A 16,423-nucleotide genomic window follows, 5' to 3' on the forward strand; every position below is an offset into this window, starting at 1 on the left:
AAAAAAATAATGAATTCCTATGCCCCACAAATAACCCAGAGATGCATTTTAAATAAAAGCACACATTCAACTCATGTAAAAACATCAGGCAGGCCCCACAAATAACCCAGAGATGCATTTTAAATAAAAGGACACATTCTACTCATGTAAAAACACGCTGATTCCTGGATCGTCTGCAGGCCGGATTTAGAAGATGATTGGGCTGGATCCACCCCCCGGGCCTTAGTTTCCCTACCTAGGGTCTAGGGCTCTCCAAATGTTGCTGGACTCCAATTCTCATCATCCCTGACCATCCGTCCCATACTTGCTGGGACCTCTGGGAGTTGGAGGGAAAGCTATAGATTTTCTATCCCTGGGTGAGAGACTGAGCAGGACTACAGCCCGTGATGTGAAAGACAGAATGGTTATGAGGAGCAGGAGAACACACTGTCTGCAATACAGATTATCATTGCAGGAGCACTACATTTTTACAGCATCTGGGTAAAACTGTAATGTTAAGCAGCACTAGTTTATCATATGGTATAGGCATATAGGCTTACAAAATTCCTTGTATTTCAGGTGAGTCAGCTGAGTTTCACTTGACTCCTAAAATGAGAAATTGGGGGGTAGGGATAGGTTTGACGGTTTATAGAGAAGTACATGGAAATAAACACCAATGATTTCAATGTGTCTTCCGTTCCATCCTAGAATAAAGCTTTAAGCATTTCACCTAACTTGTAGAAAGCATCCCTTATATTAAAAGTAAGCACCAGCTACGTATATCCAATATAGGACCCTGTTCAAATGAAGCATAAAAATGGATTGCAGGGTTTAATTAGGACTGAGCTGTGTGTTATTTCTATTTATATTCAACAATGTCAGCTAGCCATGGGCCAGATAGTTGGCTATGCTTTGTCCATCCCTCACATTGCAAAAAGAACATGAATAATCCATAGCTCCATAAAAGAAAGAGCAGGAGACGGAAGGAAGTTTTCTGACCTCCGGCGAGTGTCTTTATCCATTTATATTCCTCCCAAACACCATGTTGGAGTCAAGGGAACTTTTCCTATGCTTTGTATTTCTTGCCCAGTTTTCTTAGACCCCCTTAATTCTCTCTTCACTGTGTTCTGGTGGCATTTGGTCCCCTGCTTGCTGAGCTTTAAAGCTTTCAAAATCAGGGCTTTGCTTTCAGCACTGGAAAAGATGGGAAAGGAGTCCAGAAGATTCATATGCTCTCCTCCATCCTGTGCAAAAATGTAACAGTGGAAGCCATACCACATTATTTTCACTCACAAAGGACTGAACAATGTCCTCTTAATTATTAGTTACAGTGGTGCCTCGCAAGACGAAATTAATTCGTTCTGCGAGTTTTTTCGTCTTGCGAATTTTTCGTCTTGCGAAGCACAGTCAAGTCGCAACTGCACCTCTTCAAGCGGTTTTAAGAAAAAGGAAACAAACTTGCAAGACGTTTTCGTCTTGCGAAGCAAGCCCATAGGGAAATTCGTCTTGCGAAGCAACTCAAAAAACGAAAAACTCTTTGGTCTTGCGAGTTTTTCGTCTTCCAAGGCATTCGTCTTGCGAGGTACCACTGTACTAATATATCTTGTGTTAGCAATGGCCAAAGTTATTTAACGTTTTCAGGAAGGTTCTGAGTAGTGTTTCTCATTGTATAAACTCTCTCTTTTTGCCCCACTTGAGAAAGTGTTTACATGTTTATTTACATCTCTCTGAACTCATTTTATTTGACTCCAGTGAAATCACTAAGTAGCCAAATCTGATTGGTTATGTAGAATCATGGCATCACCCTGTTAATGTAAGATAGATAGATGATAGATAGATAGATAGATAGATAGATAGATAGATAGATGATAGATAGATAGATAGATAGATGATAGATAGATAGATAGATAGATAGATAGATGATAGATAGATAGATAGATAGATAGATAGATAGATAGATAGAGTGGTGCCTCTGGTTACGAACTTATTTCATTCCAGAGGTCTGTTTTTAACCTGAGGTACCACTTTAGCTAATGCCCCCCCCCCCCGCTACCACCGCACTGCCGGTGCACAATTTCTGTTCTCATCCTGTGTTAACGTTCTTAACCCGAGGTGCTACTTCCGGGTTAGCAGAGTCTGTAACCCAAAGTGTTTGTAACCCAAGGTGTTTGTAACCCGAAGTATCACAAGCACATTAATTTGGAGTGCTGTTTAAAAGCTGGAAAAAATGCTCAACAAAAAATATCACAGCTTTAGGTTGGGATAAAGCAGTAAGAACGGAAATACAGCTATGTCAAAAACCACCATTCAATTTATCAAACCTGTTCCCAAAGTTCTCTTTTAATTATTTACATGCTAAGGAAATAAAAACTTTCCCCACACTTTCTTTATGGTGACGTTAATCTAACGAGGTGATAAAAGCAGGGTGCTTGGTTGGTGTCTGATTTTAAAATGAGAAGTCACCATGCAATTAAGTACCAAAACTTGCATTGACTGACAACTGCTGGTGTGGTATCTTGACCAGATATGGAGACCAAGGTTAGAGTAAAAGCCCTATAACAGATATTACTTCTACAGCTTTTCCAATCCGTATGTCTGCGCTAAATGTGGCAAAAAGTTCTGGAGCATGAGGCTGATACAAAACACAGGATTTCTCCTCTGTCTGTACTGCATAAAACGGAGCATTTCACCCTGTTAATGGTATAATCCCTATTTGACTGATTTAATTTTCATGATTAAATCAGAAAGAAGAAATAAAGAGTTTCCAGTAGGGGTGCCACTGGAAATGGTGTGGTGCCAAAATAGAGGCAGCTAGAGGAAGCAACGGCATGTAACAAGATCAAATTTGCACAAGGTGTTTGGCGGAAAATTTTCTCTCCTCCCCTTAAAATTTGAATAGAAGTGCAATCTAACATGAGAATGGTCAGCTGCCTGTGAAAAATGCAAGGCTGCTCAATTTTTTTAAGGAGAAAAAAGTGACAGAAGATAATTTTTGGTCCAATATGCACTTTTTGCAAAGCATATAATACATTCCCATATGTATTTTCCCTCTAATAAATGTGTTTTCCTTGCACACCTCACCCTTTAGATGAATTTTTGTACATATTACTTGGCTCAGGAACTGCAATGCAAAATTCAGGGGGAAATGCAAATCTCAAAGGATGGCTGTGTTTGGGTCCATATCTTTTTTTGAATTGTGTCTTTTAATTTGTTTTTTTTTTATAATATTTTATTAGGTTTTGACAATAGAAAAGTTTAAAAAACACAAAAGGCAAATGCAAAACAAATACAAAATACAAAAACACAAAAGTACAAAATACAAAAATACAAACATTAAACACAAAAAGAAGAAAAAACACATATAGAAGAAAAACAAAATTTCTCTCTTTCTTAATCTCTCCACTTTAAATTGACTTATTTTCCTGACTTCCTCAGGTCTCCCATTATTGTATCCCTTTTAAATTTAGTTCAGCAAATTCCTGATCTATTAGTTTATCTATTATTAGTCCCCTTATACTTTTTACCTTGTTGCTAGAGCCCCTTCAATTCATTTCAATGTCATCAACATTCAAAAATTTTACAATGTTATTTGCAGAAACATTGTAAAAAAATAAAAAAGAAACATTGTGTCTTTTAATTTGAGCTGAATGTGAATTCCAGCTTTAAATGTGAAGTTTCTCCTCCATCTCTATGTTGAAGGGATAGCCTTCTGAAAATGTATCAAATTTGCTTAACAAAAAACCTTCTTTGGTTTAATTTGTTGTCTTAAGGACTTCTGTGCTATAAAATGCCAGGAAATTCCCTCTGTTAATGGTCACACCATTAACAGACCTGCGATTTAGGCAATACAAAAATGGTATGATATCCTATGTTGTGGTTACTTCAAGATGAATGACTGTCAATGACAGAGGAGTAAACCCAGATTTGTCTCATTCATGGAACACATGCATGGAGGCTCTGCAACTGAAGCTGTCATGCAATGAAGCTGCATTTTCCTGTTAGTGGCCATCTTCTAAGAGGCTATGGGAGAAGAAGCATGCTCTTAGATGTTCTAGGGTAAAGCCATTCAGTGTTCCACAGTTCAAAAGTGCAGAAGTGAATTGTGCTAACAAGACACTCCAGAACTAGTGCTGATGTTGGAATACTGGTGCTCAGAGATCTCACCCTTGTTATCAGGCTGGCTACCATGCCAGTTGAAACACCAATACAGTCACCAAGAGGAGACCCACACAAAGTGCATGACAGGCTCCATAAAGAAGTGCTGCCATCGCCACTGCTGCCCAGGACTGACCTGCTGGGAGCCTGAAGGGCACTGCCTTGCTGGGCAGAGAGGGCTCTGTTTTTGTTTTGTTTTTCTATATTGATTTTAGTTTCTATCTATCTCATTTTAAATTGTGACTGATATTAATGCTGGATTCTGAGTTTTAGATTTTATGATTTATGCGGAAATTGTTTTCCATTTGGTTGGGTACTTTTTGATGTGTGGCGCTGTGGTCTAAACCACTGAGCCTAGGGCTTGCCAATCGGAAGGTCAGCGGTTCGAATCTCCACAACAGGGTGAGCTCCCGTTGCTCAGTCCCAGCTCCTGCCAACCTAGCAGCTCGAAAGGACATCAAAGTGAAAGTAGATAAATCAGTGGCGTAGCGTGGGTTGTCAGCACCCGGGGCAAGGCAAGTAATTTGCGCCCCCTAACCCGTGGATTTTAGCACTCGAGTACGAGCGCCCCCCCCAGATGTTGCGCCCGGCCCCCCTGCACCCCCCCCCACGCTACGCCACTGGGGCTGGGGGTGAGCGAAGGAGCCAAGGACCCCCCCAAAGGCTCAGCAGGAATTTATTAAATTTATTATTTGCGGAGCCCCCGCGGGCTGAGGCAGCCGAAGCTCCCTCCCCTCGGGCGCCTCCCCGCCCCCTCCTCTCCTTGGGCTGTAGGTGGAGCTCCAGATCCGGGCTTGGCGAGCGCCTCTCCTCCTCCCGGCCGGGTCCGGAGGCTTCCAGCCGTGCTCCGTCCTCGCCCCCCCCCCCCCGGCGGCTGAGACTTGCGCTGAGAGCCGGAGCCAGCGGCGCCCTCTTCTGCCGGGAGACCCTCACCCGCCCGCCGGCTTCCTTTCGGAGGGTTTTGGGGAGCGCAGGGCATGGCGAGGCCCCTCGGAGCTCTCCTCCCTCCCAGTCGGCAGAAGCAGCCGCCGCCTGTGGCTGGGCCGAGGGGATGGCGTCGGTGTCGGGGTGCGGAGGCTGCCCGTGCCCGGCCAGGCGTCAATGGCGGCGTCGGCGCTGCTGCAGCGGCTGCTCCTCCTGCGAGCAGTGAGTGGAGCGCAGCCGCAGCGGCGGGGGGGGGGGCGCGCGCGCGCTAGGGCGCAAGGCTGGCAGTGGCGGCGGGGAGCCCGGCGGAGGAAGGAACTTGTCCCTTCCCTCTGGACTTGCACCCCCCCCCAGATGTTGCGCCCAGTGCGGCCGGCACCCCTGGCACCCCCCACGCTACGCCACTGAGATAAATAGGTACGGCTCCGGTGGGAAGGTAAACGGTGTTTCCGTGCGCTGTTCTGGTTTTGCCAGAAGCGGCTTAGTCATGCTGGCCACATGACCCAGAAAAACTGTCTGTGGACAAATGCTGGCTCCCTCGGCCAGTAAAGCGAGATGAGCACCGCAACCCTAGAGTTGTTCGCTACTGGACTTAACTGTCATGGGTCCTTTATGTTTACCTTTTTATTTATTGTTTATGACTTTTGTTATGTTGGTAATTATGTAAATCTTGTCATGCTGTAAGCCACCTTGAGCATTGTTTTAACTATGGAAAGGCGCCATACATATAAAATGATTATAATGATGATGATTATGGCAATCTACCTCCCAGCATGAGGGATGGTTGCTGTGCCTGCAATGGATACAAAAGAGAACTACTCTTCAGTTCTGTGGATCTTAAAATATAAAAGGCAAATATGGAGTTTTTGTGGGGTCACGGAACATTAACTCTGTTCCCCATCAATTGCAGAACTTAAATGGATAGTTTTAATTACATCTAAATATGCTGCGTAAAATACATGCCTCAGAAAGTAGCCTGGAAGCCTTTTAGCAGATTTGATTTATTTTTACTTAAAGACTCACAGTTTTATCTCTGCATAAAGTGAAGGAATCCTTCTGTTAGAAAGGGGAATATAGCCTGCTTGAACCGTTCATTTCTACCCCAAATGCAGCAAAAATAGATCATTTGTGGCCACACAATGGGTGTCTGGTTTGTCAAACAGGAGTAAATACAAATGACAAATTGGTAGCTGTGCTCATAATAATTTTTTATTATTATTATTTTGAAGCATACATCTCATATCTGTCACTTTTAATATCCCTGTCAGTAATTATGAAAGCCCTCAAGGCTGTTTGTTCGACTCCACACGATTTGCTTTCAATGATAATAGCCTGCAGGGATATACATATATTGTTCTTGAAAGGTAATAATTAGTTTTGCATAGTCACATACCACATACCGTACAAGGGTGCCTCGTTCATGAAAAAAAGATTTTTAAGAAATGAAAGTGGGAACCTAATGAATTCTTTTTTCCCCTTCTAATGTTGCTTTTGAAGAAAACATTTAGCTTGAGTGCAAATGCCTATTCAGAGCTTGAAAAATGTTTAAAATGTCATTAATTTTTTATTGAACACTTCCTTATGCTTTAAATTACATCTGGCAAATCTATAGTGCATTAGATGGAGAACATTTTATGCATGGCTATACAAGAGATGAAAGAATATTTGTTAGATGTAGGAGGTGGTGCAGAGGTAGTTGTGGAGACCTATTTTTCTTCTTCATTTAAGCATTCACCCTGTGAAGGAACACAGAAAACTGCACCCACAACATACTCCACAAAGTGGGAATTACAATATAATTCCCACTAGAAGAACCCAGATGTTTCAGCCATCTTTCTGAAATTCTCTTTGCAGCCTGAAAACCCATCAGTTGTTTATACTAAGGAGGAACTTTTAAATTCATCTCAGGTTTCACTGTAGGTGACATTTGGTGGAACCTCAGTCTGCAAGTGTGTCCTCTGCATGGGACAATTTTTTCACCATTTGTGGAGACTCACCATCTAGTGCCAAAGAGCTTGTTACTTCACTTTTCCTCGGACATGGCACTAGAATGGCTGTAAAAACGAAATGGAAAGCTTCTGCTTTGAAGCAAACCAGAGTTCCTTGTTACGTCCAATCCTGGTTACTTTAACTTATGCTTAGTTCAAAAATAGGAGCAAAAGTAATTGCCTTGTCATTTTTTACCTCTGGCCGTACCCTTCTCTGGCATGTGTCCATCAAAAAGTTATCCATGAGGAAATGTAGACTTTGGATGGAAAAATGTTTCCGCACCTGGTTTAAAATGCTCACAGTTCCCCTGAGCTTGGACATAACAAGGAACTTACTCCAACATTGCACCTCAGGAAACTTTCTATGACCTTAGTGAGAGGCAGAGGAAGTGAATGTGGCTTTCTATAACAGTCCAAGGTAATGTACTGTTGCTTCCTATTGGTTTGATGTACAAAGTCTTTCCATGCCTTTATATTCTGATTTTCTCTGCCACCTACACAACTTTTGACCCAAGTGGCATAGAGCTGGAGAGATTGGAACAGCTTCACCATCTCATCAGTTTGTAGTCACAAGCACGGGAGTGGGTACAGCATAAAAGCCGGCAACTTGAACCATCAGCCTATTATTTATTTAGAATCCCCATACCATAATAAACAAATTGGAGGATGAGGTGGAATGCTTTCTGGTTTCTTCTCAAGTCTAAGGTGCACAATTGAGACTTTAATACGTACTTGTTCCAATAATGCTTTCCCAGCTACTATATAAACCATTAAGCTTCATTACTATGTTAAGACAATTACGTTGTTTGGGTTTGCGATGAAGCTGGATAAAGTCCATGAAATGTACAGATGTAGGAGGCTGTGCCGTGTTGCTAACAACTTCGCAAACGAGGTGCACAGATGTCTTGTGCATCTTGAATTATGATTATTGGCCATTTTATTTTGCTATGCACTTCAGCGGGCAATCCGAGAAATGCGGTTAATTACTTTATGAGATTGTTACATACTTGAATCACAAGAGTAGAAAAATACTTCATTACAAAAAATAAAATAAAAGAACCAGCTATATCAAATAATATAATGTTCAATGCCACCACCACCCACTTCTTAACTAATTTGTATCATTATGATGAAACAAATATACTAAAACTCGGCTCTCTCTATAAAAACAAAACAAAAAGTGCAGCTGTATGAATTTCCTGAAAAAAATAGAGTGAGGCAGAGCGTAAATTAGTGCCTTTACATTGACAGCTTGAGGTCTCTTCACACTTCATATCGTTAGTTATGTGCGTTTTAGAAAAAGGAGAGTGTAAATATGGCAAGAAGGTGTTCAAAAACATATGGTGAGTAGCAAACCTGGGCTTTTTGCTGAATAACATGTACAGATGACTATGTGAAGGAAATACATGAGTTTGTGGTATCTTGTCAGTAGTGGCACCATTGAATGTGCTTCTGAAAATGACCACATATGATTATTTATCAGGAGCGCCATTACTTCTAATTAGTTTAAGTTATAAGAAAGAAAGTACTACATGTATCATTAATGCATACTGGTTTTAATCGCTTAATTTTAACCTGATCAAGAGAAGGCATTTGAACCTTTGTTCAAATCCTTTCTACCATGAAACCTGAAGTCATACCTGAATTGGAAAACAGCCGTAAAGATTAAGGCTCATTGCTATTTTTCCATAAAAATAGGTGTCGGAACTCACCATGAACACCTCCCTTGTTCTCTTATAATGTCAATGGTGACCACCTGAGGGGTGCCGGAACTGAGTTCTGGTGAGTTTGGGGTGAAGTTGTTGGAGATATGTGAACATTCCTTCTGATGCTCACAACCTCAAAGGGCTCCTCAAGCACTTACAAAGAGTGCACAGTGTGACATATTCTTCACACACACACACTTAACATATGCAAGGGGGAAAGGGGGAACGTTCCCACTCGTTCTGACCTATATGTCATTATGGTTTCTGCTCTCCCATCACCTAATGAGTTGTGGGGTGGATATCTGTGGTGGGGAGTCTGCTCTACTCAAGTAGGCTCTCTGTACAATCCTGGCTTAGAGAGCAATCCAAACCCACAATCTAATAGGATGGGTGAGCTAAGAGCCAGTGGATCATTAGCTGACATATTTAGCCTACAGCTAAGCCTAGAATCCAGTGCTTTTTTATATATATTTAAAAAATGTTTAGGGGTTCTCTCATCTTCCTACTCATTTTGAAATACTGCCCCTCAATGAGGCCAAACTTAGATTCACAAAATGTTTAGGGGTATGCATATCCTTGCATTCCACCCCCCGAAAAAAGCACTGCTAAAATCACATGTTATCAGGAACAATAGCAAACTCTTGCCTTGTTTACTCCAACCTCCCCTTTGGTCCCTCTTCCTCTGCTCTTCTCTCCTGCCACAAATTTTAGAATTGTGTTCTGTAAAGTGCCATGCATACTGGGGACAGAAAATTCCTGTGAATACTCATGGGTGGGGTACAGGGTTTTTGTCCCACTTATGTATCTGACTCCTGAAGTGGCTGACAATTTTCACAAGAGTCCTTCCTTCCATTAGGCAAATCATGTTGTCTGTGACCGGGACTTTGCAGCCTTCCCAGAGTGCCCAGTTAAGACCCTGAGGAAACATCATGAGATACCGGTAACTTCTCCTATGGAACTTTTTCAGATCCGGAGGCATAGCCATCCAGAGAGGCTCAGTGGCAAGATGTATAATTATTATTATTATTATTATTATTATTATTATTATTATTATTATTATTTATTCATACCCCGCCCATCTGTCTGGGTTTCCAAAGTCACTCTGGGCGGCTTCCTACAAAAATACATTAAAGCATCAAAATAAAAAAATTCCTTCTAGTAACACCTTAAAGACCAACTAAGTTCTTGGTATGAGCTTTCGTGTGCATGCACACTTCTTCAGATACAGTGTATCTGAAGAAGTGTGCATGCACACGAAAGCTCATACCAAGAACTAACTTAGTTGGTCTTTAAGGTGCTACTGGAAGGAATTTTTTTATTTTGACTATGGCAGACCAACACGGCTACCTATCTGTAATTAAAGCATCAGTCATTAAAAACTTCCCTAAAAAGGGCTGCCTTCAGATGTCTCCTAAACATCAGATAGTTGTTTATTTCTTTGACATCTGATGGGAAGATGCCACTACCAAGAAGGCCCTCTGCCTGGTTCCCTGTAACTTCACTTCTCACAGGCCTTTGGCACTGAACCTCAGTGTCTGGGTTGAACGATGGGGGTGGAGATGCTCCTTCAGGTATACTGGGCCAAGGCAATTTAGGCCCACAATTTGAATTGTGCTCCAAAATGTATTGGGAGTCAATGCAGGTTTTTCAAGACCGGTGTTATGTAGTCTCGGCGGCCGCTCCCAGCCACCAGTCTAGCTGCCACATTCTACATTAGTTCTACCCACCTTCATAGGATAAATATTAACACACATAGGTGCCAACTCCTAGGGGTTGAGGTCCTTTGCCCCCCCCCATAAAATATTTGAGGGGGCTGAACCTCCGCAAAGTTGAGGAGCATTTCCATTCAAATAGTATGTGTGTGCTGTGTCTTGTTGTTGATTATGTGGGGCAGGGGCTTACCTGCCCCCCCCAATATTTTTTTCAAGTTGGCACCCCTTTTTACACAAAAAAGCCTAAACACCCTGCCCTTGCATGCTACCACCTTTGGTCACCTCACAATAAGATACGCTCAAAATACCATTTCGCCCAAATTCTCAATGAGACAGAAAAATGGAAGCTTCTTCAACAGGAGGTGGGTGGGAAGAACTTTCACAAAACTGGAGGGCAGATTTTGGCATGGCAAAAATTATGCGTTCTTCATGACCATCTAATCAAAGGCATAATGCAGCCTGTTAGCTGAGCACAGATTAATGCAGTATTCAAATAGTGCCTTCTTCCGGTGCTTCTAGGGCACTATAGCTCTTAATGTATCTTCCTAAGAACATCTGCAGCTTGAAATCCCACAGTCTAGCCCATGTTTCTCTGAAACAGATATCAATTAGTGTTTCTACTTCTTCTGTTATGGGAATATTGAATTGCTGCTTTTCTCCACTTGTTTGAGCATCTGGGAAATCACCATGACAACCAGTGCATGCCAGGTGTCTGTTTAGAAAGCACTCCCTTCCTTCAGCCTTCCTCAGTAAAATTCATTACCTTAATTGCCAAGCTAATACTGAAGCAAAACGAGGCTGAGCATAAAGATTAAAAAGACATACTTCTTGATTAAAATCTTCATAACCCAAAATCTGTATAATCTGTAAACTACACCAAATATATAAATCAGTTTAAGCCTGGAAGCCCATTAATATGCACGAATATATATATATTTAACACTCTCAAAATTACCACTCCTGTTAAATAAAGCGAAAACAGAAAATGAGGGATACTACATTCTTTCAAAAAATGTTGAAACTACGACTTGAGGGTAGAATTAGATATTATTTTTTTTAAGGAAACAGTGCGCCAGAGCATTCAATATATAGATAACCCCAAGAGGCAGATAGATTCGCAGGAAAGTGTTGGAAGATTGTACAAGATCGGTACGAACGATGTGAAGAAATTGCTGCAGCATGGGCAAAAGGTCAAACTTGACCTCAGCCATTATGATTGTCTCCTCAGCCAAGTATTGCAAACTGCTGCTGCAAAATGAAACAGCTAAGTGAAGTGAGAAGGCTTTGATTGTGACTTCAACAGCCGAGTGTTTATTACTAGACCCCCCCCCCCCCAAAAAAAAATGTCTGGGTTGATGGCCTCTTTGTTTCTGGGCCCATTTCAAAATGCTACCATTGATCTTCAAATCCCTAGCATAACCACATGGAGGTGTACTTGCAGGAACACCCTTCCCCCGGCCATAGAGTCTGCCATGTGCATTTAGATCGCATTAGGAATTTTCTGGGTGCCTCCACCATCATAAATGGGGTTGATGGTTGTAAGATCTAGTGAAACAGTGGGGTACCTCTGTTCCATCAGGTTTCCTCACTGGTTGTGATTACCAGTGTTTGCAAAGCCTTTGCTCACATTATTTGGATTTCAGACTGCATGGATAAAGGAATATGGACCACCTGTTGGCATTGTGGTATCAGGTTAGTGACAAATGAGAATCCCTGTCAAAGTTTGACAGTGGGGGTGGGGGAAATAAAGATCCAATAGACAGATCCAGCTCCCTACCCCTTATAATCTACTTTATATTTTGGAAATAGGTTTTTCTGTCCATATGTATATTTAGATGTCACTCGATACATTGCCGCCAAACTTGGCACAAGGGTTTCTGAGGGGAGGTTGGTACTCTTTGTTGACATTTGGATGTCAGGATGTCAGGGGCTGGGCAGAGGAGGAGGAGTGGTGGAGACCACCTCTCCATCCTGACCCTTCCAGGGAGGAGGAAGAGGAAGACAGTATAGATTTACAACAGGGGGTTGAGGGAGGTCACAGCTCAGAGGCAGATGAGGGGGAAATCTGGGAAATCATGGGAGAGCCAGAGCAGCTGGCTGACATGTCGCTAGAAAGCATCCCAGACCCACCATCTCCCAGAACCTGGCAAGTCTTAAAAGTAGGAGAGCAAAGAGCTTGAAGACAGAGGGCACTTAGTGGCACCCATAGAAGAGGTGATGAGGTTGACGAATGAGGAAGTGGGAGAGCCGGGTGGTGGAGATTCACTCGGGTCAACACCATTATCCAAGAGACTGGTTCTATAGTCTCTCTCTGTAAAGTCTGAAATAAAAAAAGGACTGTATGAAACTTGTCCTTGTCTTTATACTTTCCTGGGCAACTAGCTGGGATCCAGGGCAGCACCCTGACAGAAGGGAGCAATAGCCATTCAAAGTACATACCTTCCAACTTTTCTTGAGAAAGGAAATGTGGTCGTATGAATCCATCCCAAAGTTACACATAAAGTTGATTATTTGATGACTATAGGTTTGTGAATGTATATCTATTGGCCTCAATTTGATGGGTTACAAACTGGCAAGCTAATCTAAAACTTCCTCAATAGTAAAAGGTAATATATTCCCCAAATAAAACTATTCACCACCTATTATGGAGATCCATCTTGACAGGGCTGAGATGCAGTCTGACTGTTAACTGCTTTTGGCTTTCCCAAGACTTAAAGCATATCCTCTTTGTGACATCACACATGACATCAGAATGGCATATTTGCATTCAACCTAGACTATCTCCATGCCAACAGCAATGGCCAGTAATTTTTGACTGTCAGAAACCTTTCCTTGTCTTTATACTTTCCTGGACAACCAGCCAGGAGCCGCTGACAGCATCCTGACAGAGACGCTATATTGAATCAAGATGGCAGATGAAAATGTGACTTCAACCACTTTGGGGCATAGGTCTAGCCATTTCCTGAGATGTTTTCACCAGAGCTGGAATGAGGGTTCCTGGAGTGGAGACGGTGGTCTTCATTGCTGTTTAGATGCCAGGTACCATTCTGAATCAAGATGGTGAAGCAAAACATAACTTTAGCATGACGTTTCCTGTTTATTCTCATACGTTTGGCCTCCTCTGGAGATATTGCTGCTAAACTCAGCATGAGGGTTTCTTAGGCAGAGGCAGCAATCTTTGTCAATGTTTGGATTCCAGGCATGTTTTGTGGACCAACACATGACTTTTCACATGACAGGTCCAAACACAGAAATTACACTTTCCATTAAAAAAAAATCACATTTTTCAGTTTCTAACCTTGCTGGTGCCTTCTCAGTAGTGGTACACAGTTCTTTTTTTCTGTGGGTACGTGGGGTACACATACCCTTAAACATTTTGTGAATCTAAGTTTGGCCTCATTGAGGAGCAGTATTTCAATATGAGCAGGAAAATGAGATAACCCCTAAACATTTTTCTTAGAAGAAGAAAAAGCACTGGTGGTACACCAACTGTGGAAATTGGCTGGCTAAGATTTTCCTCACCATATTTCTGCTGGCATCTAGGATGCATATGGATATATATGGTTTTATTCAAAGTTTGCTTTCTTATTTGAGGTATTTATAGTCTGTACCCCATAGTCGCCTTTGACTGGACTTAACCGTCCAGGGGACCTTGACCTTTACATTTTACGTTCTTCACTCAAGAGTCCCAGGGTGGGAAACAAAAACATTTCAATCAAAAGTCAGAATGAAATAAATAAATAAATTCAGCTAATGCATTTAAGCTGGAGAAATGATGGCTTAGCAGTGCACGTCTCCTCACAATTCCTTGCAACAATGTTATGTCCAGAGCATAGTTGGGAAAAGAAAATGGTAGCTGGATCATTGAAAGAGGAGGTCTGATCCTGCTACCTGGAGTAGCAACAAAATAAAGTGTATAGATAGATAGATAGATAGATAGATAGATAGATAGATGATAGATAGATAGATAGATAGATAGATAGATAGATAGATAGATAGATAGATGATAGATAGATGAAGCTGTTACTGTGAAGGGTAGCGCTAAAACACAATGGAGGTGAATTTTACCACACACACATACACAAATAAGAAAAATAAACCCCTATGGGGGAACAGGTATCACCCCTTCTACAGGTAAAAATTTATGTTCAAATGGCATAAAGTATACCAAATCCAAACGCCGTTCAGGAGCATCGCTACTGCCAGGTGAGCTGGTTCACATTTGGCAGAGAGAAGACAAGCTTTTTTTTTACACCGCTTTACTGGTGTAAGTTCTTGTTGGTGCCTGGTCATATGGCTAAGCTGAATGGAGTTAGGGCTGTGCCAGCGTATGTCTACCTGATCCAGGTTTGGGGATTTATGCCAGAGGTCTGCCAGTTATTGATTTGATCATTCCAGGATAATTTAGATTTTGAATTGTCCCCTAAGGTCACAGTCCTAGAGCGATTTATCTGGGAGAAAGTCTAGTGAGACTTCCTTTCTATAGGTAGGCATTAAGTGTGTTTCTGATTATGTGGCAATAACAGTAAAAGGCAGCGTAAACATCTTGGTGTAATAACTAGACAATTAGCATTCTACTGACTAAGTTGCTGGTTCTCTCCTGGTTAAAATTAACTAACTTTTTGAAATGAACAAAGTAGACCTCCTTCCCTATGGTGCTACAATGACGCCAACTTTAAACAGACTTCAGTTTAGCTAAATTGTTGTTAATCTAAAGTGTTTTGTTTTTCATCTGCACACAAAAAGCATCTGTGCATTTTGTTGCTGGGAGATTGTAATTGCAGAATATATGGTTTTATTTGGGATAGATGACACTCCCTCTTCCCTCTGCTAAGAACCACATTGTATTGAATATGCATAAATTTGAAAGCTGTTTCAGCATTTTCTGCTTTTTGATGTTTCAAGGCAAGATTTTCTTTTTGAGCACATTCCTAATCAGGAGAAAAAGAGACAAAGAAGGAACTGCAAAAATTGGAGCCTTTTGTGAAAGATTTGAGCTGTTTAGATGCAAGATTTTGGAAGGTGCTTATCTCCTCTGGCAGAGTCCTCAGTACTTGAGATAGGCCTAGAAATAGCCTCCTATTCACAGCAGATGGTGGCGAGGCAAAGAGGGAAGGGTGAAATAATCTCATTTTCTGAATCTGTGGCCTTTCATATCTCAGGGAAGATTAAGTGATGTTGACCAGCCATATCCTGAATGGTTCTCCAGGAAATTCTCTAGTTCTGTGAGGTGTAAGAATTGTGAAAGCAGAAGAATGGATAAAAATACACATTTAAAAATGGGATGAAATTAAGTTATATTCAGTGGGCCAGATTCAACTAAATAGCTATACCAGCAGGAGCAAATGCAACGAGGTCGACTAACACAAGTATGGCTTTCCTCCTTCTTCACCGCCAATGTGCCCCCCAAATTGGCTCTGGGGCTGAGAAGAACCTGCACAGAACAGGGGGAGGAGGGATCTGGCAAACAGAAATGTCTGTGCAGCAGGTCAGTTATAATAGCATAACATTGAATTCCACTCAGTACATATTTAATAATAATAAGAAGAAGAAGAAGAAGAAGAATAAGAATAAGAAGAAGAAGAAGAAGAAGAAGAAGAAGAAGAAGAAGAAGAAGAAGAAGAAGCAGCAGCAGCAGCAGCACTCACACTTTACATTGTGGGTACCCTTTGCGGGATCACGTGTGATGCTACAGTTCCCAGGGAGCTTACTGGCAAACAGGAGCTGGCTCACCTCTCAGTGTTAATTTTTGGAAGTTCACGCCCAGCCTCAGTAATCAAGTTTCATTGCTGGGAGGTGGGGCCAGCCCCATTTATAAATAGGAGGTGGAACCAACAATAGCCAGGCAGTCAGCTCTGGAGAGTCACCCTCCCTACCCTCCCTTTGTTTAATGTTTTCTTGTTTGCAGGTTAACTCTTTCTTTCTGCTTAGCGGGCGTTGCTACGGACTTTGACTAGTT

General features: G+C 41.9%; 1 protein-coding gene and 2 long non-coding RNA genes across 4 annotated transcripts in view; 1 reads left to right on the forward strand and 2 right to left on the reverse strand.

The window, feature by feature from the left end:
* LOC310714543 overlaps positions 1-16,423 on the reverse strand; it is a 23,770-nt gene continuing 7,347 nt past the window's right edge. Inside the window, exon 2 of the long non-coding RNA XR_014529886.1 lies at positions 1-157. This is a non-coding gene — a long non-coding RNA (uncharacterized lncRNA). The remainder of the gene's footprint in view (positions 158-16,423) is intronic.
* Positions 6,246-13,097, reverse strand: LOC310714420. The gene is made up of 3 exons (XR_014529736.1): positions 12,904-13,097; positions 9,823-9,866; positions 6,246-8,498 (listed from the first exon to the last, which is right to left on the reverse strand). It is a non-coding gene; the product is annotated as an uncharacterized lncRNA (long non-coding RNA).
* Positions 13,224-16,423, forward strand: part of LOC310714364 (uncharacterized protein) — a 24,348-nt gene continuing 21,148 nt past the window's right edge. For both annotated transcript variants that reach the window (XM_083519795.1, XM_083519794.1), the window contains exon 1: positions 13,224-13,503. In XM_083519795.1, coding sequence (XP_083375921.1) covers positions 13,373-13,503 — 131 coding nt within the window. In that variant the 5' untranslated portion in view covers positions 13,224-13,372. The remainder of the gene's footprint in view (positions 13,504-16,423) is intronic.

The sequence above is a fragment of the Podarcis liolepis genome (assembly GCF_965112155.1).
Source record: "Podarcis liolepis genome assembly, chromosome: 8".
Lineage (NCBI taxonomy): Eukaryota > Metazoa > Chordata > Lepidosauria > Squamata > Lacertidae > Podarcis > Podarcis liolepis.